The sequence below is a fragment of the Rhinoraja longicauda genome, chromosome 4, assembly GCF_053455715.1.
Source record: "Rhinoraja longicauda isolate Sanriku21f chromosome 4, sRhiLon1.1, whole genome shotgun sequence".
NCBI lineage: Eukaryota > Metazoa > Chordata > Chondrichthyes > Rajiformes > Arhynchobatidae > Rhinoraja > Rhinoraja longicauda.
The window spans coordinates 69,424,073-69,449,798 of record NC_135956.1 but is presented as its reverse complement, the minus strand read 5'-3'; the positions used below and the strand labels follow the sequence as shown (position 1 = coordinate 69,449,798).

Sequence of the window (25,726 nt, the reverse complement as noted above, 5' to 3'; positions counted from 1 at the left end):
CAGCAGGTCAGGCAGCAGCTCTGGAGAACATGGATAGGTGACGTTTCGGGTTGCCACCCTTCTTCAGTCTTAAGACTCTTGACCCGAAAAGTCACCTACAAATGTTCACTCCATCTAACTTCAAATGGTGAAGAACATTTATAGGTGACCTTTCGGGTCAAGAACCTAAGCTAATTTCAGGGAGTTGTGGACTCGTGGAGCGGGCAGCACAGCGGTAGAGTTGCTGCCTTTCAGTGCCAGAGACTCGGGTTCGATCCTGACTATGGGTGCTTGTCTGTATCGGGTTTGTGCTTGTCTGTATCGGGTTATAACCTGCGGAAATTTTCTCCAGGATCTCCAGTTTCCTCCCTCACTCCAAAGACATGCAGGTTTGTAAGTTAATTAGCTTGGTATAGTTGTACAATTGTCCCTGGTGTGTGTAGGATAGTGTTAGTGTCTCGGTGGGCCTATATTCGCGCTGTATCTCTAAAATAAACCCAACTAAACTTGGACCCCAAAGTCCCTCTGCACATCAATGCTATTTGAGTCCTGCCATTAACTAATTAATTAAGTAAGGTGAATGTGCAACATCATAACAGATGATATAAAACTGCCCGACTGTGAAATATTGTAAACGCTCAGCGGGTCAGGCAGGATCTGTGGAATGAGAAACCTGACCATAAATAACATTATGAGAGGTATAAGAGTATATAAAGTTATGACGGGCAAGAGAGTCAAGAGTGTGTCATTGTCATATGTACCAAAACAGAACAATGACATTCTTACTTACAGCAGCAGCACACCAGGTATGTAAACACTGTACCCAATAGATAGTATAATTAAAAAACAAAATAATTCAATATATTGCAGGGACTCGAGGGCCTGAGCTAAAAGGGGAGTTGATCAGGCTGGGTCTCTATTCCCTGGAGCGCAGGAGGATGAGTGGTGAAGTTATAGAGGTGTACAAAATCATGAGAGGAACAGATCGGGTAGATGCACAGTCTATTAGCCAGAGTAGGGGAATCGAGAAGCAGAGGACATAGGTTTAAGGTGAGGGGGGGAGGGGGGGAAAGATTTAATATGAACCTGAGGGGTCACTTTTTCATACAAAGGGTGGTGGGTGTATGGAACGAGCTGCCATAGGAGGCAGTTGAGGCAGGAACTACCACAAAGTTTAAGAAACATTTAGAAAGGTACCTGGATAGAACAAGTTTAGAGGAAAATGTGCCAACGCAAGCAGGTAGGACTAGTGTAGATGGGACATGTTGGCCGGTGTGGGCGAATTGGGCCGAAGGGCCTGTTTCCACGCTGTGTGACTCTATGACTGACTCTAAATTTAAAAAAACAATATGAGTGCAAAACAAAACAAAGCCCAAAGTCCCTAGTGAAACCCAGGCCGGTCATAATTTGTAGTTTAGTTGGTGTTCGTAGTGTGTAATAGCTTGATGGTTGTGGGGAAAAAGCTGTTCCTGATCCTAGACGTTAGTTTTCAAGCTCCTGTACCTTCTTCCCCCATGGCAGGAGCTTAATGAGAGCGTGGCCAGGGTGGTGTGCGTCTCTTATGATGCTGGCTGCCTTTTTGAGGCAGCGACTGACTCCTGTAGATCCCTTTGATGGTGGGGAGGTCAGTACCCGTGATGGACTGGGCATAGATAGGGTAGACAGTCAGAACCTTTCCCTCAGGATGGAAAAATCATAATCTAGAAGGCATAGGTTTAAGGCGGGAGGGGCAAATTTGAAAGGAGATGTGAAGGGGAAAAGGTGGTGGGTGCCTGGAACGTACTGCCAGGGGTGGTGGACGAGACAGATAAGATAGTGGCGTTTAAGAGGCTTTTGGATTGGCATATGGATATGGAGGGGTATGGATCATGTGCAGACAACTGAACCGTCCTCCCACCAACTAGAGAGCGGCCCTGATCTCCCATCTACCTCATTGGAGAGCATCAAACTATCTTTAATTGGGCTTTACCAGACTTTATCTTGCACTAAATGTTATTCCCTTTCTCCTGTATCTGTACACGGTGGATGGCTTGGTTGTAATCATCAATAGTCTTATCAGATAGTACGTAACAAGAAAGCTTTTCACTGTAAACTATACTAAATAAGAGTTGGTCTTGACATTATGTTTGGCACTGCCATTGTGGGGCTGAAGAGCCTGTTCTGTGCCCTATTGTCCGATGTGCAGTGAGGAGATGTTGAAATCCAAGGCTCCCATTTAACCTTCTATCCGCATGTATAATCTGAGCTGTATTTTGAACTAAGTGGAATGAAATAGGGCAAAATTAATCTCAGGAAATAACTGGTAGCCTGCTGAGGTCGTGTGAACCGCCCGAGGCTTGCTGCCGTTTTCTCCACAGACGCCAGTTTCAGATTCATTGACCGTTAGATGTTGAAAATAAGTCTGAGAAGTGGTGTAGTGGGTAGAGTTGCTGCCTCGCAGCGCCAGAGACCCGGGTTTGATCCTGACCTCGGGTGCTGTCCAAGTGTGGAGTTTGTGACTGTGTGCGTTTCCTCCGCGTGCTCCGGTTTCACTAGTTCATATATAGGAGCTATATAGTAGAGAGGAGCAGAATTAGGCCATTCAGCCCATCGTCTACTCCGCCATTCAATCACGGTTGATCTATCTTCCCTCTCAAGCCCATTCTCCTGCCTTCTCCCCATAACTCCTGACACCCGTACTAATCAAGAATCTGTTAATATTTGTCTTAAAAATATCCATTGGCTTGCCCTGCACAGCTTTCTGGGGCAATGAATTCCACAGATTCACCACCCTCCGACTACAGAAATTTTGCATCTCCTTTCAAAAGGTACGCCCTTTTATTCTGAGGCTATGGCCTCTGGTCTTCGACTCTTCCACTAGTGGAAACATCCACTCCACATCTACTTTATCCAGGCCTTTCACTATTTGGTAAGTTTCAATGAGGTCCCTGCTCATCGTAAACATGCACCTTTCTTCAATCCTTATTCGATCTACTTGAAGACAATTAATGTTTAAAAAGATAGTTGCCCTCCCAGTTAGGACAGAGAGGGAAGAGGTCAAACTGGTGCACCTCAGGGTTCGGTGCCAGCCGATCGCTATTTGTGGTGTGTGTCAACGATTTGGATGAAAATGTACAAAGCGTAATCAGTAGGTCTGCAGATGATCCTGCAATAGACGTAGACAGTGAAGACGGTTATCAAGACCTATGGTGTGATCTTGATCAGCTGTTCAAAGTTGGTCAAGGAATAGCTGATGGTGTTTAATACAGACAAGAGCGAGGTGTTGCATTTGGATAGTCAAATCTGGGTTGGATCTTCATAGTGAGCAGTAGGGCCCTGGGGAATGTTATAGAGCTGAAGTATCTAGGAGTAGGTACAAAGTTACCTGAAAGTAGTGTCACTCACAAGAACACAAGAAAATAGGAGCAGGAGTAGGCCAACCGGCCCCTCGAGCCCGCTCCGCCATTCAATACAATCATGGCTGATCCTACCCCAACCCCCTTCCCACTATCGCCCTTCTTCCCACCCAAAAGAACCGTGTGATCTCCTGGGAGAGGCGAAAAACCAGATAAAAACCCAGGCCAATTTGGGGGGAAAAATCCGGGAAATTCCTCTCCGACCCCAAGCTAGGCGATCGAAACTTGTCCAGGAGATTACTCAGGTCTTACTATACTAACCATAGCTCATGCCCACTTCCCTGCCCGCTCCCCGTAACCCCTGATTCCCTTGTCTATTAAAAAACAATCTATTTCTGTTTTTAATTTATTTAACGTTCCTGCATCCACAGCTCCCTGAGGCAGCGAATTCCACAGACTAACCACCCTCTGAGTGAAGAAGTTTCTCCTCATCTCAGTTTTAAAAGAGCCCCCTCTTATTCTAAGACTATGCCCCCTAGTTCTGGTCTCCCCGATCATCGGAAACATCTTTAGTGCATCCACCCGATCAAGGCCCCTCACGATCTTATACGTTTCAATAAGATCGCCTCTCATTTTTCTGAACTCCAATGAGAAAAGTCCCAACCTACTTAACCTTTCCTCGTATATCAACCCCCTCATCCCTGGAATTAACCGTGTATCTCACTGGTAGATAGGTTGGTTGAAGGCGGCTTTTGAAACACTGGTCATTTTCAGTCAGGGTATTTAGCATGGAAGGTAGACGCAAAATGTTGGAGTAACTCAGTGAGTCAGGCAACTCTGGAGAGAAGGAATAGGTGACATTTTGGGTCGAGGCCCTTCTTCAGACTGAGAGTCAGCGTAGAGGGAAACGAGAGGTATGAATATGCACAAAGAACAAGTGAATGAAAGGAATGCAAAAGGACAAATAAAAGGCAGCAATATGATGATCAGGGAAAGGTGGAGCCCACAACGGTTCATTGTTGGCCATGGAGGCGGTGGTAATGAGTGATACAGTGAACCTCAGCAGGACCACAGTGCAACCAGTGTGTAGGAAGGAACTGCAGATGCTGGTTGAAAGCTGGAGTAACTCAGCGGGTCAGACTGCATCTCTGGAGCAAAGGAATAGGTGACGTTTCGGGTTGAGACCCTTCTTCAGACTCAGGGGAAAGGGAAACGAGAGATACAGACAGTGATATTGAGAGATATCGAACAAATGAATGAAAGATATGAAAAAAATGATAAAGGAAACAGGCCATTGTTAGCTGTGTGCCAGGTGAAAACGAGTTACAGGAAATGAGACTCAAGAGGACTCTGAAGTACGACTTGTGTGGGAGAGGCACGGTGAGAGAGGGGATGCAAGAGAGTTGCTTGAAGTTAGAGAAATCAACACCATATCGCTGGGTTGTAAGCTGCACAAGCGAAATAAGAGGTGCTGTTCCTCCAGTTTGCGTTTGGCCTCACTCTCACAGTGCAGGAGGCCCAGGACAATGGTGATTAGTATAGATATGTGCAAGGTGTCGCATTTGGAACGTCAAACCTGGGTAGGATCTTCATAGTGAATAGTAGGACCCTCTCGTAGAGCAGAGCAATCTAGGAGTGCAAATGTAATAAAGTTATCTAAAACTGGTGTCACAGATAGATAGGGTGGTGAAGAAGGCTTTTAACATGCTGGACTTCATCAGTCAGGGTATTTAGTACAGAAGTTGGGACTTTATGTTACAATTGTGCAAAATGTTGGCGAGGCCGCTCTTGGGCGTATGGTGCTCCGTTCTGGTTATCTCTGCCCTCATTCCTGATTCCAAGAACCCACCCTATCTATTCCTCACATGATTTTGTACACCTCACTCAGTAAGATCACCCCTCCTCATCCAGTGATCCAACTAATAAAGTCCTAGCCTGTCCAACCTCTCCCTGGAGCTTAGGGCCTCGAGTTCTGACAACCTCCTCGTAAATCTTCCCTGCACCTTTTCCAGTTTATTATTAGTAAAAGGGTGCAGATGAGATTTATGAGGATGTTGCCAGGTCTCGAGGGCCAATGCTCCAGGGAGAGGATTGAGCAGGCTGGGGCTTTATACCTTGGAGCGCAAGAGGATGAGGAGGGATCTTACAGAGGTGTACAAAATCATGAGAGGATTAGATAGGGTAAATGCACAGAGAGTTTTGCCCAGATTAAGGCAATCGAGAACCAGTGGTGATGGGTTTTAAGATGGGGGGGGGGATAAGATTTAATAGGCACCTGAGGGGTAACTTTTTTTGTACACAAAAGGTGGTGGGTATATGGATCAGGCTGCCAGAGGAGATTGTTGAGGCAGGTATTAACATAATGTTTAAGAAACATATGGACGGATACATGGATAGGACAGGGTTGGAGGAACATATGGGCCAAACACAGGCAGGTGGGACTAGTGTCGATGGGACATGTTGGTCAGCGTGGGGCCGAAAGGCCTGTTTCCACATTGTATGACTCTATGACTTGGTTATCGCTTGCACGAAAACTAACACACAAGCTCACGGAGGTCAAAAGAACACCCAAATGAATAATAATTCTAATCTTTTGCCCCAAGGTGTGTAATAATAGTAACTAGAAAGTGAATAGATTAGAAATGGGCAGCCTGGAGATGGTCACCAGGAGGGAGGTGGATATCGGTTTGTGGAAAAAAAAACTACTGGAACATATTCCAGCAAAACAGCGCTGTGATAAATTCATAAGTTCTAGGAGCAGAATTAGGCCTTTCGCCCCATCAAGTCTACTCCGCCATTAAATCATGGCTGATCTATCTTTTCCCCTTAATCCCATTGTCCTGTCATCGCCCCATAACACCCGTACTAATCAAGAATCTGTCAATCATATCATATCATATTATATATATATACAGCCGGAAACAGGCCTTTTCGGCCCACCAAGTCCGTGCCGCCCAGCGATCCCCGTACATTAACACTATCCTACACCCACTAGGGACAATTTTTACATTTACCCAGCCAATTAACCTACTCAGGTTCGATCCTGACTACGGGTGCTGCACTGTAAGGAGTTTGTACGTTCTCCCCGTGACCTGCGTGGGTTTTCTCCGAGATCTTCGGTTTCCTCCCACACTCCAAAGACGTACAGGTATGTAGGTTAATTGGCTGGGTTAATGTAAAAATTGTCCCTAGTGGGTGTAGGATAGTGTTAATGTACGGGGATCGCTGGGCGGCACAGACTTGGAGGGCCGAAAAGGCCTGTTTCCGGCTGTATATATATGATATGATATGATGATACATACCTGTACGTCTTTGGAGTACGTCTCCACCTTAAAAATATCCATTGACTTGATCTCCACAGCCGTCTGTGGCAATGAATTCCACGGATTCACCACCCTCTGACTAAATAAATTCCTAATCTTTCTGAAGGCAAGTCCTTTTATTGTGAGGCTGTGGCCTCTGGTCCTAGACTCGACCAAGGGTGGAAACACCCTCTCCGCATCCACTATCCAGGCCTTTCACTATTCGAGCCTAGAGCAATAATTCATTTGAATTTAGTTTCCACATGGAACAGAATTCCGAGGAGCCAACAGATCAAGAAAAGTCCAACACTCTTGTTTAAATCACACCTGATGTTTGGGGCATTGAGTGTAAGAGTCACAAACTCATGTTACAGCTCTCTAAGACTTTGGTTAGGCTGCATTTGGAGCATTGTTTGCAGTTCTGGTTGCCCCCATAACAGGAAGGACGTGGAGGCTTTGGAGAGGGTGCAGAGGAGGTTTACCACAATGATGACTGTATTACTTACACGGAGAGGTTTGACATACTTTGATTGTTTTCTCTGCAACGCCATAGTTGCGGAGACCCGATAGAAGAATATAAAATTATGAGAGGCAGACTAGAGGATATCTGTTTAGTGTGAGGGGCAAAGTTACACACATACACAGCGCCCAAGGTCATGTCCTAACCCAGGTCTCTGGCATTGTTGAGAGACAATAGACAATAGGTGCAGGAGTAGGCCATTCAACCCTTCGAGCCAGCACCGCCATTCAATGCGATCATGGCTGATTACTCTCAATCAGTACCCCGTTCCTGCCTTCTCCCCATACCCTCTCACTCCGCTATCCTTAAGAGCTCTATCCAGCTCTCTCTTGAAAGCATCCAACGAACTGGCCTCCACTGCCTTCTGAGGCAGAGAATTCCACACCTTCACCACTCTCTGACTGAAAAAGTTCTTCCTCATCTCCGTTCTAAATGGCCTACCACTTACACGGACTTGGTGGGCCGAAAAGGCCTGTTTCCGGCTGTATATATATGATATGATATGATATGTGGCCCCTTGTTCTGGACTCCCCCAACATTGGGAACATGTTTCCTGCCTCTAATGTGTCCAATCCCCTAATTATCTTATATGTTTCAATAAGATCCCCCCTCATCCTTCTAAATTCCAGTGTATACAAGCCTAATTGCTCCAGCCTTTCAACATACCACAGTCCCGCCATTCCGGGAATTAACCTAGCGAACCTACGCTGTACGCCTGCTTTACCCGCTGCGCCACTGTGCAAATAAATATGCCTCGTACAAATGAAATCACTAAAAGCGGACACAGAGTTGTTGTAATAACTCAGTGCACCGGGTATCGGAGAAGCTTCGGGTCGGGACTCCACTTCAAGAATCCATTTCATTAAAAACGACACAAATACAAATCACATTCTGTGCCTTTATTTTTACGATTTTTTTAAACTTTGATATGCAAAACCAAATATATATACGCAACATTCATCCAAATTTTCATTTGAGGATACTTCAATTCTGGCTCAGAAATTAACAAAAATATGTCTTACAAAAATGCGTACAAAGCTCCATTAGTTACCAAAAAAATGCATCTTATATACATATTACTTAATAAAAATAAGCTTTTCACAGCATGTGCATCAGCATATATACAAATGAAAGGACCTGATATCACTGGATGCACATGGGCCCAAGATTATCTTTATATATATATATATATATTTATACATTTCTAATGTCTTGCATTTTACTATTTACACCTGGGTCCAAAACTGAGATGTACAGGTTCAAGGAGTTCTGTCTGTATAAATATGGACAGTTGTATACTGTCAGACACTCATTGTTACTGTACATTTCCTTCCTCACCCCGTGTTTGAAGGATACCCATGCCCATCATTGGAAAAACAATATCTATTTACTCTATATATTACTCAAAATGGCATCAAAATTATACGATTATTGTAGAATACCTCCCCCCAGGAGCTTTTTAAAATATAAAATGGCTTCCAACCCACGATAGAACACTGCCAAAGTGGGCAGAAATTGTTTTGTACATCACTTTATCAATGCAATGGCTGCAGCTTTATCTTGTGTCCGGAAGGGAAGTGGGGAAAGGGACAGGGAGATGGAGCACAGGGCAAACTGGTAACGCTTCAAATTAACGAGGGGCGTTCTGCAAATGTTTCTGCGGAAGGTCTTTGGGTGGAGCAAGGCTGGGGGAGAAGGGTGCGGGCACAGGGAAAGGTCACAAAGAGATGGCAAGATGCATCAACCATGACACACACAAGGGCTTCTCTTACTGCCTTGGTGTCCCACGGCAGTGCAGTATCTAAACTACCCCCGCCCCTAATCAATATCACCCCAATATCAATACAAGGATTGATTGTATTATCCTTGATTGAATGGCGGAGTAGATGTGAAGGGCCAAATGGCCTAATTCTGCTCCTATAACTTATTAATCACAAATGGAATTGGAGTCCACCCAAACAGCAGCTGAGAAACTATTGCTGAGAGCAACAAGTCGAGTCTCAGGTCAAACCTTGCACTGATTGTAAGCAGGGGTGTTCCTCACTTGCCCACTTCTGCTCTCTCAGACTCAGCAGTCTCTTGTTTGCTCACCCACCCTACATGACATGGGGCACGGACCTGGGTAGATGTTGGAGTGGTCCCGCCACCTCATTTTTAAACGAGTAGGTTTGTCACGATCGGGACGTCCACTGACTGGGCACGGGGACAAATACGCATCAGGGCAACGGAGGGCAGCATTCCCAGAGAGACCAAAGCAAGTAAGCCAACCGCTTAGAATGAACAACGTTCCTTTGCCTTTCCAACCAGGGGGCACCATTTTGCATGGAAATGCAAAGCCTTAGACTGTCAGCGAGTGACACTGTAATGGCTGCCAACCATCCCACGATGGGACCCCTTTCTCCAAATGCATTTCCTTGTGTGCAGGTAGAGGGAGTTCCTTACTTGGCATTTGGTGGGACCTCACGCACATCCGTGTCGGAAGCCTTTCCTGGCCTTGCATCCAGCAGATGGCCCGAAACCAAGTTGGCATTACCCACCGCCTTGAGATGTCCAGAAACATTTCATTCCCCGAGCACGGACTGGTGTTTGAGACCAGGTCCTACCTGCAGTAAATAATCACCGCAATACACACACGGCTCGAGTTTTAAAAAAAAGGTACAAGCGAAAGCAGTCAGGGGTACTTTCAACAGGTAACTGGACAAGCCCTACCTGATGGCGCCTCAAGAGGACTCTGTCAGTAATGCAATGTTTCAGACTTGCTCAAACCCAAGAGATGAACCCCAACTGTATTCTACAGATAATGCAGACTACAAATAATGCAGCAAAGGCAAGGTTGAGGATCTATTGCAAACACAGTCCTCGTCCCCCAATCTCCCCACCCATCGGGCAAAACTAACCTTGAATGCTGTGCCCAACTCCAGTGGAAATAAGGGGCAGTCGTTTATTCTGATCCAACAAATTCCTACGTGCTAAATTTAGTTTAGAGATACCGCGCTGAAACAGACCCTTCAGCCCACCAATTCCGCGCCGGCCAGCAATCCCCGCACACCAACACTATCCTACACAGACTAGGGACAATTTACAATTTTACCGAAGCTAATTGGCCTACCAACCAGTACGTCCTGTGAGTAAACTGGAGCACCTGGAGAAAACCCACGCAGGTCTCGGGAAAAACGGACAGACTCCATGCAGACAGCACCCATCTGGCACTGTAAGGCAGCAACTCTACCGTAGTGCCACCGTGCTGCACAGAGTCGCATATGGTAACAGCTGGTGTAGCTAATGTGATTTCTGTTCCCCTTAAAGAGCTGCATCCAGTGGTGGACCCTTTATGGCAAAAAAAGGAACTGAGATAATTGTTCACTGCCTGAAATTAATAAATCCTTATGGGGGGGGGGCAGGAAGAAAAAAAAAAGGTGATGATGTGCTGTTTATCTTCATGAGTGCGACCCGTCATGATGTGTCTGGTTCAGGATGGGCACACATTACGCATCATTCAGTTTGGGTTGGGCGGGCTCTGCAAACAATAAATAAATAAATGTGCTGTTCACACACACACACACACACACACACACACTTTGGCAGGTCTCTTTGCCTGCTGCGCAGTCAAACAGCTCTGAATATTACTTCCCGCTCGATTTGAGTTACCCCACGCAATGCAAGCCTGGAAGGCTAGCGTGAGAGAATCTCCAAATGCACGACTGAGATCACATCTGCCGCAATGGGTGGACGGTGGATGGGAGTTGTACAGATCCTCGGGCAAGGAGTTGCCGTGGTATTGGGTAGGGTTTCAATTCTGTACCCAATTCCATGCCAACCGCAGAAGTAGCTGGGATTGGTGTAAACCCTTGCAGCATTATCGCTAATCCAATTCAAAGGTCAGGATTCATTAATTTTGAGAAGGGGAGGGTGGGGAAGTCCAGTACCCCTGGCCGAGACGCAACGTTTAATCCAACGATGTTCAGCAGGCAAAGAGCATGGCCAATACTCAGCTCATTCTGGTAGAATAAAGTACGCGCTTGCTTAAAAAAAAAATCACATCCTACTGAAAGTTTAAACACCACAGGTTTGAAGACAAGGTTATGAGAGAGAGAGAGAGAGAGAGAGAGAGAGAGAGAGAGAGAGAGAGAGAGAGAGAGAGAGAGAGAGAGAGAGAGAGAGAGTCCCTGAGAAAGGAACAGCCTAAAACAAGCTGCAGGTAAATACAGGCTTTTCTGCTGTTGAATGAGGAGGAAGAGATGACGCAGATCACTCGAATAGTTAAATAAATCATGACAGATTAACCAGTTTAAACCCAAGACATACCATTTGTTACAGAACCCCAACTTGCCAAAGAGGGGCGTGACAATGTTAGCAAAACAAAACAGATTGTTTCAACCACGTAAATCTCTCATTTATCCCGTTGTGTCAGGAACTTATACCACAGCAGATGTATTTAATGAAAAATAAATTGCATGCCATTCAAATGATTGGGAGTGTTAATTTAGATACGGATCAGAGATCTTCTTCCATGTACAAAACATCAATAATATTCTGGAGTTCTGCATCTTTGAACTGGAGGGAATTCATTTTCACAAGTGATACTCGAAGTTCAACTGAATTCAGTTCTCGCCGAAACCAGTATTGTACCCGTCAGATCATTTTTTTTTGTAAAAAAAAAAGTCAGAGTAGTAAACAAAGACGACAGGGCGTGGAGCCTGGAGGCAACGCACCGTTTTGCTGTTAACGTCCATGCGGCCAGCTTGGTCCGGGACCCCCCTGCACAGATGCAGTCCCTGGCACTGGCTTCATTTGAGATAGGCTCGGTACAGGAGAAGTGAGCGTCTGGCCGCCCGTTCTTGCTCCAGGCACAGCAGCAGATCCCTGAGACTGACGCGTGTCACTCTGGGCCGCAGGAAGGGCCGAGGCCGTGTGACACCAAGGGCGCTCCCGTCTCCGCTTAATCCCTGCACAGGGGGAAGAAAACGTTTCAGTTATGAGAAGGGTGGAGGGCAAGATGTGGAAAAAGGAGATTTATGGCGCGTTTAAGAACTCCACATAAAAGGGTGCAATTCAAGCTGTTTTCCCGCTTAAACTGTAAAAGCAGCAATTCCTTGGCTTGAACCATCAAACTGCACGCTGAGTTTCATCTAACAGCGAGGCACAAAATAAAATACTTTGAGCAGTGCCCCACGAAAGATGCAGCCTCGATTTTCATCGATTCGTAAAAGTCATCTGTCAACAAACTTCAAAAAGCTAAAGAGGACCCATGTGGTGGAGTCTGCACAGATCTAACGCTCCCCAACACTTCCAGGCATTTCTGACCCAGAATGTATTCACGTGTTGTGAGATAGAATTATACACAGCCAGGTTTTAAAAACGTGTACGAGCACATTTTTCCAATCAAAGCTCAAACAACTGTCAGCTTCAGCCAGCTGTTAATTATTTTTATAAAATGAGGCACAGTAGCGCAGCTGGTAGAGTTGGTACCTATCAGCACCAGAGACCCAGGTTCGATCCTGACTACGGGTGTAGTCTGTATGGAGTTTGCACGTTCTCCCTGTGACTGTATGGGTTTTCTCCGGGTGCTCCAGTTTCCTCCCACGTCCAAAAGACGTACAGACTTGTAGGTTAATTGGCTTCAGTAAAATTGTAAAGTGTCCCTGGTGCATAGGGTAGTGTTAGTGTACGGGGCGATCACTGGTCAGCACGGACTCGGTGGGCCGAAGGGCCCATTTCCGCGTTGTATCTCTAAAGTCTAGTCTCTTACCCTTCAGCTCACCGAGGCCGCACTGGCCATCGATCGCCCATTAACACTAGTTCCAATGTTATTGCACCCACTCCCAACACACGAGGGACAATTAACCTACAAACCTGCACGTCTTTGGGATGTGGGAGGAAACCGGAGCACCCGGAGAAAGACCACGCGGTCTCAGGGAGAACGTGCAAACTCCACAGGCAGCACCCGAGCGAGGTCAGGTCAGACCTGGGTGTCAGGCACTGTAGGGCAACAGCTCTTCCAGCTGCACCACTGTGGGACCACTTTTATTCACTATATTGAGGTCACAGTGGAAGGCGGGCACAGATAGAACATGGAACAGTACAGCCCCAAAACAGACCACGTGGCCCACCAGTCTGAAGAAGAGTCCCAACCCGGAACGTCACCTATCTATGTCCAAATCTATGTGGAAGGGGAAAATTCATGTCAAAGGGGCAGAATTAGGCCATTCAACCCATCGAGTCTACTCCACCATTCAATCATGGCTGATCTATCTTTCCCTCCCAACCCTTTTCTCCTGCCTTCTCCCCATAACCCCCAAGAGCCTGACTAATCAAGAACCTGACAATCTCTGCCTTATAAAAATCCAATCTTGGCCTCCAGATTCCCCAGATTCACCACCCTCTGGCTAAAGAAATTCCTCCTCAACTCCTTACTGAAAGAGCGCCCTTTAATTCTGAGGCTATGACCTCTGGTTCTAGACACTCCCACCAGTGGAAACATCCTCTCCACATCCACTCTTTCCAGGCCTTTCACTGTTCGGTAAGTTTATAAATGACACCTCCAACGACAGAGCAGTGATAAGGAAGCGGCACTCTGCACAAGAGTCGGCACAGGGTTGAAAAGGAGGTCACGAGCAGGATGGAGCGGAGAGCCAGGGGCAATGTTATAAATGAAAAACAACCATTGGGGATTCTCTGTGACCCGTCAGTACTGTCCTTTACCAATTCACAGTCACTACCTGAACTGCAGGGAACTGACAAGCAGAGGCTTGGATAAACACAGCCATTAAAACCAGTCATCATTTTTGTCAGAAATAGAATAACCCAGGGAAAGGGGAGAGCAATGATACACTAGTCCACCCAGTGCATTACTGTCTCTGGAACTGATGCGCTACGATGCAGAGAACTATATTCTGTACTCTGTATCTTCCCGGTTGTTACCAGCTTCTGAAAGGTCCTTCCATAAGCTCGGGTACTGTCCCATTCACCTCTACCCCGTTGCAAGTATTTAAGTAAGAATGAAATTGTTCTATTTTTGGGTACATAGGACAATTACTACTTGTTACTCCTTTTTCTCTTGAAATCTCCTCTTTCCACATCTTGCCCTCCACTCCAACTCTTAATTATCTAGGAGGTGCAGTCAACATAATGAAAGGCCTTGTGTGTAGGAAGGAACTGCAGATGCTGGTTTAAATCGAAGATAAGACAAAAAATGCTGGAGTACCTCAGCAGGACAGGCAGCATCTCTGGAGAGAAGGAATGGGTGACGTTTCAGGTCGAGACCCTTCTTCAGACTGAAGAAAGGTCTCGACCCATTCCTCCAGAGGTGCTGCCTGTCCCACTGCGTTACTCCAGCATTTTGTATCTATCTTAATGAAAGGTCTTCAACCCTGGTCTCTTTCTTTCTTCAGGCAGAAGGTACAGAAGCTTGAAAGTGCGAACCACTAGACTCAGGAACAGCTTCTTCCCCACTGTTATCAGGTTTCTGAACAGTCCTTCCATAAGCTAGGGTATTTGCCTTCACCAGAGGAGAATACCAACGCCGTGTATGTATACATATGTCTAATAAAAATGTATTCAATTCAATTCACCTCTACCCATTGTGGACATTGGACTTTGTCTCTAGAACGGATGCGCGACAATGCCGAGAGCTACATTCTGCACGCTGTATCTTCCCCTTTGGCTCTACCTACTGTACTAGAGTTGGACCTGATTGTATGTATATATAGTATATCTGATCTGTTTGGACAGCAGTACAACAGATATGTAAACACAGTACGCTGTACAACTCATAATAAACCACAAAAAAAAAATCAGTATCTTCTATATACTAAAACTCTCGTTTGTTTGTTTGTTTGTTTGTTTGTTTGTTCCTGAGCTACAGCCAAAACGGTACACAATAGCGCGACAATTTTAGGCCCACCTTATTTACCGTCGTTCCTTTGGTGCTAATGGAAGAAGTTTCATTGAAATCGGTGTTATATTTTTTAAGTTATTCACATTTTAAAGTTTAAATCTATCTCCTAGGAAGGGAGGGAGGGGGGCAGGAGGGATAAGGGAGATGGAGTGAGGGGGATGGAGAAGGGGGGGAGGGGAAGGGAAGGGGGGGATGGAGAAGGGGGGGAGGGGAAGGGGGGAGAAGGGGGGGGAGGGGGAGGGAAGGGGAAGGGGAAGGGAGGGGAGAGGGTGCTGCACCAATGCAGGAGAGGTTTGGGCCCAACAAGTCCATTTGGTCTAGTATATTAATAAAATACCATCGATCACCCATTCACACCAGTGCTACCCTATACACTCGGGGCAACTTATAGAGGCCAATTAAGCTATAAACCTGCATGTCCTTGGAATGTGGAAGGAAATCGGAGCACCCGGAGAAAATCCGTGTACAAACGAACAACGTACAAACTCCGTACAGAGAGCACACGTAGTCAGGACCGAATCCAGGTCTCTGGTGCTGTGAGGTAGCAACTCTACCGCTGAGTCACTGTGCTGCCCCCCAAATCTCAGACATGCCTGCCCCTGCAAGAGAATCATTTAGTGACAGAGTAGTCTTGGGATGACTGACGCACTTCAGGTGCTTAAATTAGTAATCACATCTTCCTGCCAGGTGCAGTTTACATTGATCTATCTTTGTACCTCCACAGCTATTGTTGCTCAAAACATCGTTTCAACAAAATGATGGAGCATAACTTTTCAAATTGTACAAGGATTAAACAAATTAATAATGGACATTTCACGCGCAGGAATGAAAGATTACCAAAAATTACTATGTACAAGCCAAAGTCGAATATGTGATTCAAACTCAAGGCTTCAGGGAGCGTGTAGACATTCCAATTCACAGCTAGAAATCACTCACACGCAGTTGGTATTCTCCTCTGGTGAAGGCGAGCCTTTGCCAGAAGACAATCAACAACAGAGTACCGAGGTTGGGAGGTCATGTTGCATAAGACATTGTAGAGTATTGCTTTCCTTCTGGGAACCATGTTATAGGAGAGATGTTGTCAAGCTGGAAAGGATGCAGAGATTTACGAGGATGTTGCCAAGAACTTGTGACCCAAGGGTCAGCAGGCTAGGACTCTATTCTTGGACTCTATACAGGAGGGTCAGGGGTGATCCGATAGAGGTGTACAGCGCTGTGAGGCAGTGTCCATACCAGCTGTGCCACCGTACCATATGTCTATAATCGCTGCTCAAGCATGGAGTAGGAGTTAAATTCTGTCTGCGCTTTTTACCTCTTCACTGCAAATCCAATTAAAAACACACACTGTAAATACAAGTTTCAATCGTCTTTTAAACTGGTTAACTTCACTGTCATGTAAATTGGTATTTCAGTGTTACAGATCTATCAAGAACTTCAAAACCAAGATGACAATGTGGAGAGAGCTGACAGCTTCAAGGAATGCACTGAACTCCACAAAACAAAAAATAAAAGGACAAATCAATGCCACTGAGACAACCTCAATTTGACATTCTCCTTATCTGAATTTGAGATAATTACTTATCAGGAACATGAATAGGAGACAGACAGACATTCAGCCCCTTGAGCTTGTTCTGCCAATTAGATTGGAACGGTGGTGCAGCAGTAGAGTTGCTGCCTCACAGCACCAGAGACCTGGGTTCGATTACAGCTGCGGGTGCTGTCTGTACAGAGTTTGTACGTTCTCCCTGTGACCGCGTGGGTTTTCTCCGGGTGCTCCGGTTTCCTCCCATGTTCCAAAGACGTACATGTTTGCAGGTTAATTGGCTTCAATGTAATTGTAAACAGAAAAATTGTCCCTAGTGTAGGAAAGTGCAACTGCATGGGGATCGCTGATCGGTGCAGACTGTGATCAGTCCATCATTGGCATTGGGGATTTGCTAGCTGAAAGCACATAAGTTCTGGAAATTTAAACACCTTTTTTGCCATCTTTAATTACTTACAACCTTTTTCCCTGTCAGTCACACAGCACAGAAACAGGTGCTTCAGCCAACCTCGTCAATACTGACCAAGATGGTGGCAGAGAGGACAGAAAGGACAGAGGGATCCTGCTGTACCTAGGCAGAGTATCCCTAGGAGCTGCCTGCCGGTAGGCCCGACCTGCCCGCCGTGGACCTGGGACTCGCTCGTCGCAGACCCAGAGGCCTGGCTCGCCCGCCCAGAGTGGAGGGAGTCAGACGGAGTGGGCCAGCTGCAGGAGGGAGTGCAGTGCCTCGACGGTGGAGTGGGCCACTGGATTGGTTGGTCACAGTCGTATAATTGAGTTGACCAGGAGCCTCAAGACTATTCTAGTCAACAACCTGCAGTCGTACTATCCCTTTTTAATGAAGAAAAGTACAAACTCCATACAGACAGAGGCCGTAGTTAGGATTGAACCCGGGTCTCTGGCGCTGAGAGGCAGCAACTCTACTGCCTGAAACAAAAGAATGCAAAACACAATGAGCTGGGGGAACTCAGCAGGTCAGGCAGCTCCTGTGGAGGGAAATGGTCAGACGGTGTTTTGGGTCAGGAACCTTCTTCAGACTGATCAGATTGACGTAACCTGAGAGAGTGGTAGGGGTTCCCTATTCGATAGGACGGGGATACTAGTTCACGCGAGCACTCTCTAGTGCAATCTATTTTATCTCATTGCCTCAATGCAATGCATAACTCATTCTGCTCACTTTTAGGGAATCATTTATAAGTTCATAAATTCTAGGAGCAGAATTAGGCCATTCAGTCCATCAAGTCTACTCCGCCATTCAATCACCGTTGATCTATCTTTCCCTCTCAACCCCATTCTCCCGCCTTCTCCCCATAATCCCTTAGACCCTTGCATCAAGAATTTATCAATTCCCACCATAAAAAAATATCCATTGACAGCCTACACAGCCTTCTATGGCAATGAATTCCACAGCTTCACCACCCTCTGACTAACGAAATACCTCCTCATCTCCTTTCTTAAGGTACATCCTTTTATTCTGAGGTTATGGCCTCTGGTCCTCGACTCTCCCACTAGTGGAAACATCCTCTCCACATTTACGCGCCCCAGGCTTTCACAATTCAGTAAGTTTCAGTGAGGGATCATTCTCATAAACCTCCTCTGAACCTTCTCCAACACCAATGCATCCTTCCTCAGGCATGGGGCCCAAAACTGCTAACACTGCAAATGCGATCTGACCAGTATCTTATAGAGCCTCAGCATTACATCCCCGTTTTTATATACGGCAGAACTCAACACACAAACTGGCTTTCCATTTTGCTGATCGAACGTGGGAGGATTGTAGCAACAATAAATGATACTCAACAGCAGCAACTGATTATGTTACTAGAACACATTCCACTGCCAACATTCAAGACGTAGCCCTTGACTAACAAAGCCAGTCCTGTTCAAGATCGTTTGTTGGCATGACAGCAGGCTACAAAAGATGCAAGACAAAGTTACTAGTATTTCCCCACTGCCTACAGGCCAAACTCACGTTACAAAGTGCAGACGAGGGGAATACTAATGATTGTTCGTAAATCATAGGAACAGAATTAGGCCATTTGGCCCATTGAGTCTACTCCACCATTCAATCATTGCTGATCTATCATTCCCTCTCAACCCCATTCTCCTGCCTTCGCCCCATAACCCCTGATACCCGTACTAATCTAGAATCTATCAATCTCTGCTTTAAAAATATCCATTGAGCCATCTGTGGCAATGAACTACACAGATTCACCACCCTCTGGCTAAACAAAATTCATCTTCATCTCATTTCTTAAGGTACATCCTTTTATTCTGAGACTATGGGTTCTGGTCCTAGACTCTTCCACTAGTGGAAACATCCTCTCCACATCCACTCCATCCAGGCCTTTCACTATTCGAAGGGAAGGGAACAGAATGAAAAGAATACATCGACAGGATTGAATAAAGATTGTTCAGCCCTTGTTTTCATTAGTTCACTGTATGTCACCAATACTGACGACATCATTGCATTAATTACACATCGTGCAAACTCCACCCCGACAGCACTCAAGGACAGGATCAAAGGCAGCAATTCTGTAAGGCAGCAATTCTACCGCTGCGCCACTGTTTATACATGTTTATATATAAACATGTAACTTCTTGTTACCAGTATAGTGTACAGCAACTTAGTGCAGTACATACTTTAATTATTTTAGATTTAGATTTTAATATTGTGTTAAGAACAAGTACCTTTCCCACAAGGAAGTAAAGAACCAAATAACAAACTACATTGTTTTGTTAATGTTCACCTGTTGGTTATTAAATACATGATTTATCACCAAGCCCAATTGCCAACAATTTTATTAAAAACCTTATTACACTGCAGGGAGAGTTGCAGTAACTTGCTCTTATTGAATATCAAAGGTAGACCTACCTACCTTAAGGAATGTGCCCACGGTCATTGTATTATAGGTTGCAAATAACCAAATAGGCACGAAAACCTTTTGGGTTCAGTTCAGAGATGCAGCATGCAAAAAGGCCCTTCGGCCCACCGAGTCCACGCTGACCATCGATCACCCGTTCACACTAGATCTATGTTGTCCCACCTTCTCATCTACTTCCTTCACCAGAGGCAATTTATAGAAGTCAGATAACCGACAAACCTGCACGTCTTTGGGTTGTGGGAGAAAACATCCCAAAGAAAACACACGCGGTCACAGGGAGAACGAACGAACAAACTGCACACATAACACCCAAGGTCAGGATCAAATCCAGGTCTCTGGCGCCATGAGGCAGCAGCTTTACCGCTGTGCCCATATCTGGACTATTCACTCATTTGTAAGAGGTAAGTGAACTGCCCTTGTGCAGAGTTTGAACGCTTAGTGCGTGAAGCAGGAAGAGGGATAGTCACCAGAGTATATCTCAATGTGGCCACATCATTTGTTTCAATGTTTGATATTTTATACCTCTTTTCAGCACACTAGGGTGGCACGGTGGCGCAGCGGTAGAGCTGCTGCCTTACAGCGCCAGAGACCCGGTTCCATTCAGACTATTGGTGCTGCCTGTACGGAGTTTGTACGTTCTCCCCGTGACCTGTGTGGGTTTTTTCCGTGATCTTCGGTTTCCTCCCACACTCCAAAGATGTGCGGGTTTGGTACAATTGTAAATCGTCACTAGTGTGCGTAGGATAGTTCAAGTGTGTGGGGACGGCTGGTTAGCACGGACTCGGCGGGCTGAAGGGTCTGTTTCCGTGCTGTGTCTCTAAACTAAACATTAAATCACGGGTGTACAGATCTGTAGCAAAGACTCCAATTTGGAATAAAGAATCACGGTGTGCTGAAACCATGCAGGAATTTTGCCAAAAATATGAACACTGCAAGATGCAAGTGGCTTAACACCATTTGTAAAAATGTTTAAACATTGAACAGCAAAGGAACAGGCCCTTTGGCCCACAGTGTCTGTGCCAAACATGATGCCAAGTTAAATTAATCTCCTCTGCCCGCATATTATCCATATTCCTCCATATCCATGTGCCTATCTAAAAGCCTCTAAAACACCACTATCGTATCTGCCGCCACCACCACCCATGGCAACATGTTCCAGGCACCCAACATTCTCTGTAAAACAACACTGCTCCACACATCAGGCAAGAGGTGCAGAAGTGTGAAAACACTCCCCTCCAGATTAAGTGACCACTGTTAAATTCCAGCAGTTATCAGGCAGCAGAACCATCCTATCACTACCAGAGTACTCCTGACCTACCATTTACCTCATGGAAGACCCTCAGACTATCTTGAATTGGACTTCACTGGACTTCATCTTGCACTAAACGTTAACCGTTATCCTGTATCTGTGCACTGTGGACGGCTTGATTGTAATCATGTATAGTCTTTCCTCTGACTGCGTAGCACGCAACAAAAAGCTTTTCACTTTACCTCGGGTACGCGTGACCATAAACTGAACAAAAACATAGATCGCCAGAAAACCGACACAAAGTGCTGGAGTAACTCAGCGGGTCAGGCAGCATCTCTGGAGAGGAAAGATGAGTGACGTTTCGGGTCGGAATTCTTCTTCAGACTGAAAGTAGAGGGGAGGTAACTGGAGGTAGGAAAAAGGCCAGAACAAATCAGGGCCGGTAACAGGTGACCAAGGAAGGGTGGAGCCCATAATGGCCCATTGAAGGTTGGGGAAGAGGTGATAATGAAGGGATACATATATTCCTGATGTTCCCAATCTACATCGTTGTGACCCTCACATCGTTTTAAAATGTGCACTTTGTGTATCTGTAACTATTCTACACTGTTTCTTCTCTTTTGCAATTGTCTGTTGGGAGTCATGTATTGTATAACTACACTCATGCATAACTAGCAAATCAAAGTTGTTCACTATATCAGTGCAGTTGAGAATAATAAAGTAATACCTGTCCATGAACCAAGAGCCTCCAAACACCGACACCCAGTGGGTGGTTTATAGCAACCACCACCAGGTTTCAAACCCAACTATTTTTTTGAAATGTGGGAGAAAACTGGAATAGGAATAAGGGTCAGACAAACACCAACCCTTACTAGTGAACAGAAATAAATCTGCAACTGCAAGATGGGGAAGACCCGATTTATATACAAAATACAAGATACTTAAATTGATTTCTTGAGGTTAAAAATAGAAAAGAAAATGGGATACTGATTGAATTATTGATCAGAGCACAGAAACAGGCCCTTCAGCCCAACTTGCCCACGCCGACCAAGATGCCCCATCTACACTAGTCCCATCTGCCTGCGTTTGTCCCATCCTCCTCTGAACCTTTCCTATCCATGTACCTGTCCAAATGACTTAAATGCTGCACAGCACCTGCCTCAACTACGGCAGCTTCCGGCAGCTCGTTCCAGACACCAACCAGGGTTGACCTCAGGTTAACCTCAGGTTCCTATTAAATCTTTCCCCTCTCACCTTAAACCTATGTTCTCTGAGAAACTCTCTCTTCAACACGAACCCATTAAGGTGGACACAAATTGCTAGAGTAACTCAGCGGGTCAGTCAGCATCTCTGGAGAGAAGGAATGGGTGACGTTTCGGGTCGAGACCCTTCTTCAGACTATTAAACGTAGCTGGGATGAGTGTTCATTTGAAAGCAAGTTATTCTAAGCTCAAGGACCTATATAATTCCCGAATAGCAATCAGTTCCTAGCAACCTTGCTTTCAAAAGCACTGTTCCCCCAACACCATCCAGGATAAAAATGATTCCAAGATTTAGACTCCATTTTAAATGGAAAGAAAAAGGACCGTTGGAACCAAACGTTTTCCCTTTGTATTTGGAAAAGGCTGGAGGGGTTGGGGGGTGTGGGGGTGGAGGCAAGATGATCGAGGTCCTTTTGGATGCTGAGAGGCACAGATAATGTAGATGTAAGCAGGTTATTTAATTTGGACTGAGCGCACAGAACTAGAGGACGAATATAAAATTAGTTGGCCTTGGGCAAGAGAAGAGATTAGAAAAAAAAAATTCTCAGAGCGGTAGAAATGTGGAACAGGCCTCCAGCGAAAGCAGTTAATGGCTTCTCGATTAACTCTTTCACAATGGAGAGAATTTGCAGAGGTTTTGGCATCGATTGGAACTCGAGGGTAGGGAGAAGGTGGAGGAAAGGAATGAGACTGAGTGATTTGCAGCGTGAAAGTTTCCCCCCTAAATTCACAACGGCACCGCAAGGGTGATGTCTGAAGCAAAACCATTGTAACGTTGATAATTCACACTAGATATCGCGGCTGTGGGGTTGAAATCTAACAATATTGCACCCCCAAGATAAGATCAAGACTGACACGACCAGGTAGTTTATAAAAAAAAGCAGCCGTTTTCAAAACCAGCATTTGAAAATTCGCCAGGAATCTTCTGGTCTCCCCAGGAACTGAACACAAAATTGGTTTGGCAGATCGGAACTTTTTTTCTAGGGTGGAAAAGTCAAGGATTCGAGAGCACAGCTTTAAGGTGAGAGGGGCAGAGTGTAAATGAAATCTGCAGGGCAAGTTTTTTTTTTACACCAAGGGTGGTGGGTTTAAGTTAGTTTTGTTTCTGTCACCTGTACCGAGGTACAGTGAAAAGCTTTTTTGTTGCGTATTATTCAGTCAATGATAAGACATGATTACAATCGAGCCAACCACAGTGTACAGATTCTGGGTAAAGGGAAGGTAAAGTGCAAGGTAAAGTCCAGTAAAGTCGGATTAGAGATAGTCCCCGGGTCTCCGATGAGATACATGGTAGCTCAGGACCGCTCTCTCGCTGGTGAGAGGATGGTTCAGTTGCCTCATAACAGCTGGGCAGAAACGGTCCCCGAATGTGGAGGTGTGCGTTGTCACACTTCTGTACCTCTTGCCTGATGAGAGAGGGGAGAAGAGGGAGTGACCGGGGTGAGACTGGTCCTTGATTGTGCTGGTGGCGTTGCCGAGGCAGTGTGAGGGGTAAGGGAGTTGATGGAAGGGAGGTTGGATTGTGCGATGGTCTGGCCTGCATCTTCTGGCCTGCTCCCTCTCTCGATTGGTGCCGGTTACCTGTTGATTAATTTGCATCCGTTTCTGTTCCAATTTCCACAAAAATTACCAACGGTGAATGTTACTTCCAGCATGCACTCACTGCACTTGTCGATGCGCACTCTCTTGCTTAGATTCCTATATCCTGCACTAGGTCTTGGGAATTGGGGGCTAGTTTATACTACTGATCAAGGTAGTCCACCCACCTACTCTTAGATTCACACAGTGATGGCTGCTCATAGTCACACAGCATGGAAACAGGCCCTTCGGCCCAACCTGCCCACACCGGCCAACATGGCCCAGCTTCACACGTCCCACTTGCCTGCTTTTGGCCCATATCCCTCTAAACCTGTCCTATCCAGGTACCTGTCTAACTGTTTCTTTAACGCTACAATAGTCCCTGCCTCAACTACCTCCTCTGGCAGTTCATTCCATACAATCACTGTCGTTTGTGTGAAAACGTTACCCTTCAGATTCCTATTAAATCTTTTCCCTTTCACCTTAACCTATGTCCTCTGGTCCTCAATTCCCCTACTCTAGGCAAGAGACTCTGCGCATCTTCCCAATCTATTCCTCTCATGATTTTATACACCTCTCAGGTCACCCTTCATCTTCTTGCGCTCCAAGGAATAGAGTCGTAGCCTACTCAACCTCTCCCTATAGCTCAGACCCTCGACTCCTGGCAACATCCTTGTAATTGTCTCTGCACCCTTTCCAGCTTGACATCTTTCCTGCAACATGAACAGACCACACTCGAAATGAAGCCTCACCATCGTCTTATATAATTGCAATATGACCTCTCAACTTCTATACTCAGTGCTCTCTGACTGATGAAGGCCAATGTGCCAAAAGCATTCTTGACCACCCTATCCACCAGCGACTCCACCTTCACGTATCTATGTACCTATACATCTAGGTCTCTCTGCTCTATAACACTCCCCAGAGCCCTACCATTCACTGTGTAGGTCCTTCCCAAAATACAACATCTCACATTCCTCTGTATTAAATTCTTGGTGGTTATTTACTTTCAACTCCATTGGAGAGTCTACGACCAGAGAGCACAGCCTCAGAATAAAGAGAGACAACGTCAGAGAGTGAGAGAGAGTGCGTCCCAGAGACTTTAGATTAATGATCAATGGGTACTACAAAATAAGCAGCTAGGTCAGTCTCAGAGAGCAAGGCAGCAGGTTTAGAGGGATATGGGCCAAACATGGGCAGGTAACTAGTGTAAATGGGGCATGTTGGTCGTTATGGGCAAGTTAGGCCGAAGGGCCTGTTTCCATGCTGTATGACTTTATGTAAGGTGCCCGGCGTTTCTCTGGATGAAGTAGCAGAAAGCCAGTACTGAAGGATTTATAGACAATAGGTGCAGGAGTAGGCCATTCAGCCCTTCGGGCCAGCACCACCATTCAATGTGATCATGGCTGATCATTCACAATCAGTACCCCGTTCCTGCCTTCTCCTCATACTCCCTGACTCTGCTATCTTTAAGAGCTCTATCTAGCTCTCTCTTGAAAGCATCCAGAGAATTGGCCTCCACTGCCTTCTGAGACAGAGAATTCCACAGATTTACAACTCTCTGACTGAATTTTTTTCCCCTCATCTCCGTTCTAAATGGCCTACCCCTTATTCTTAAACTGTGGACCCTGGTTCTGGACTCCCCCAACATAGGGAACATGTTTCCTGCCTCTAACGTGTCCAACCCCTTAATAACCTTATATGATTCAATAAGATCCCCTCTCATCCTTCTAAATTCCAGTGTATACAAGCCTAGTCGCTCCAGTCTTTCAACATACGACAGTCCCGCCATTCCGGGAATTAACCTAGTGTACCTACGCTGCACACCATCAATATTTGTGAGTCGTCGAATTAAACCAGTGGGCCGAGCAAGAATGATCCCAAATTGCAACAGTGCAGAATGTTTCTCACCGACTGCCATTCAGTCACCTGACGAGGCGGAAAGGGATTTTCTTTTTAAAAACATAAATTGTATTCGGGAAAAGCCATGAAGTTGGTTTGAAGTCAGTCCATGTTGAGTCTTATATTTCACCTGTGCAAGGAATGGACAAAATGGCTACTAGATCCATCCTTCCTCTGAAGCAGCGGCTGGTGTTAAATCTAACTCCGCACAAGGCAATGTTTTTCAAAAAGAAGCTGTGGTTATTTGAACAGCCAAGAAAGATGGCAAACGCGC

General features: G+C 45.8%; 1 protein-coding gene across 2 annotated transcripts in view; it reads right to left on the bottom strand.

Moving 5' to 3' along the window:
- Window positions 1-8,087: 8,087 nt before the first annotated feature.
- The window catches only part of LOC144592850 (transcription initiation factor TFIID subunit 4-like), a 76,877-nt gene continuing 59,238 nt past the window's right edge, over window positions 8,088-25,726 (bottom strand). For both annotated transcript variants that reach the window (XM_078398007.1, XM_078398008.1), the window contains exon 15: window positions 8,088-12,082. In XM_078398007.1, the coding sequence (XP_078254133.1) occupies window positions 11,924-12,082 (159 nt within the window). In that variant the 3' untranslated portion in view covers window positions 8,088-11,923. The remainder of the gene's footprint in view (window positions 12,083-25,726) is intronic.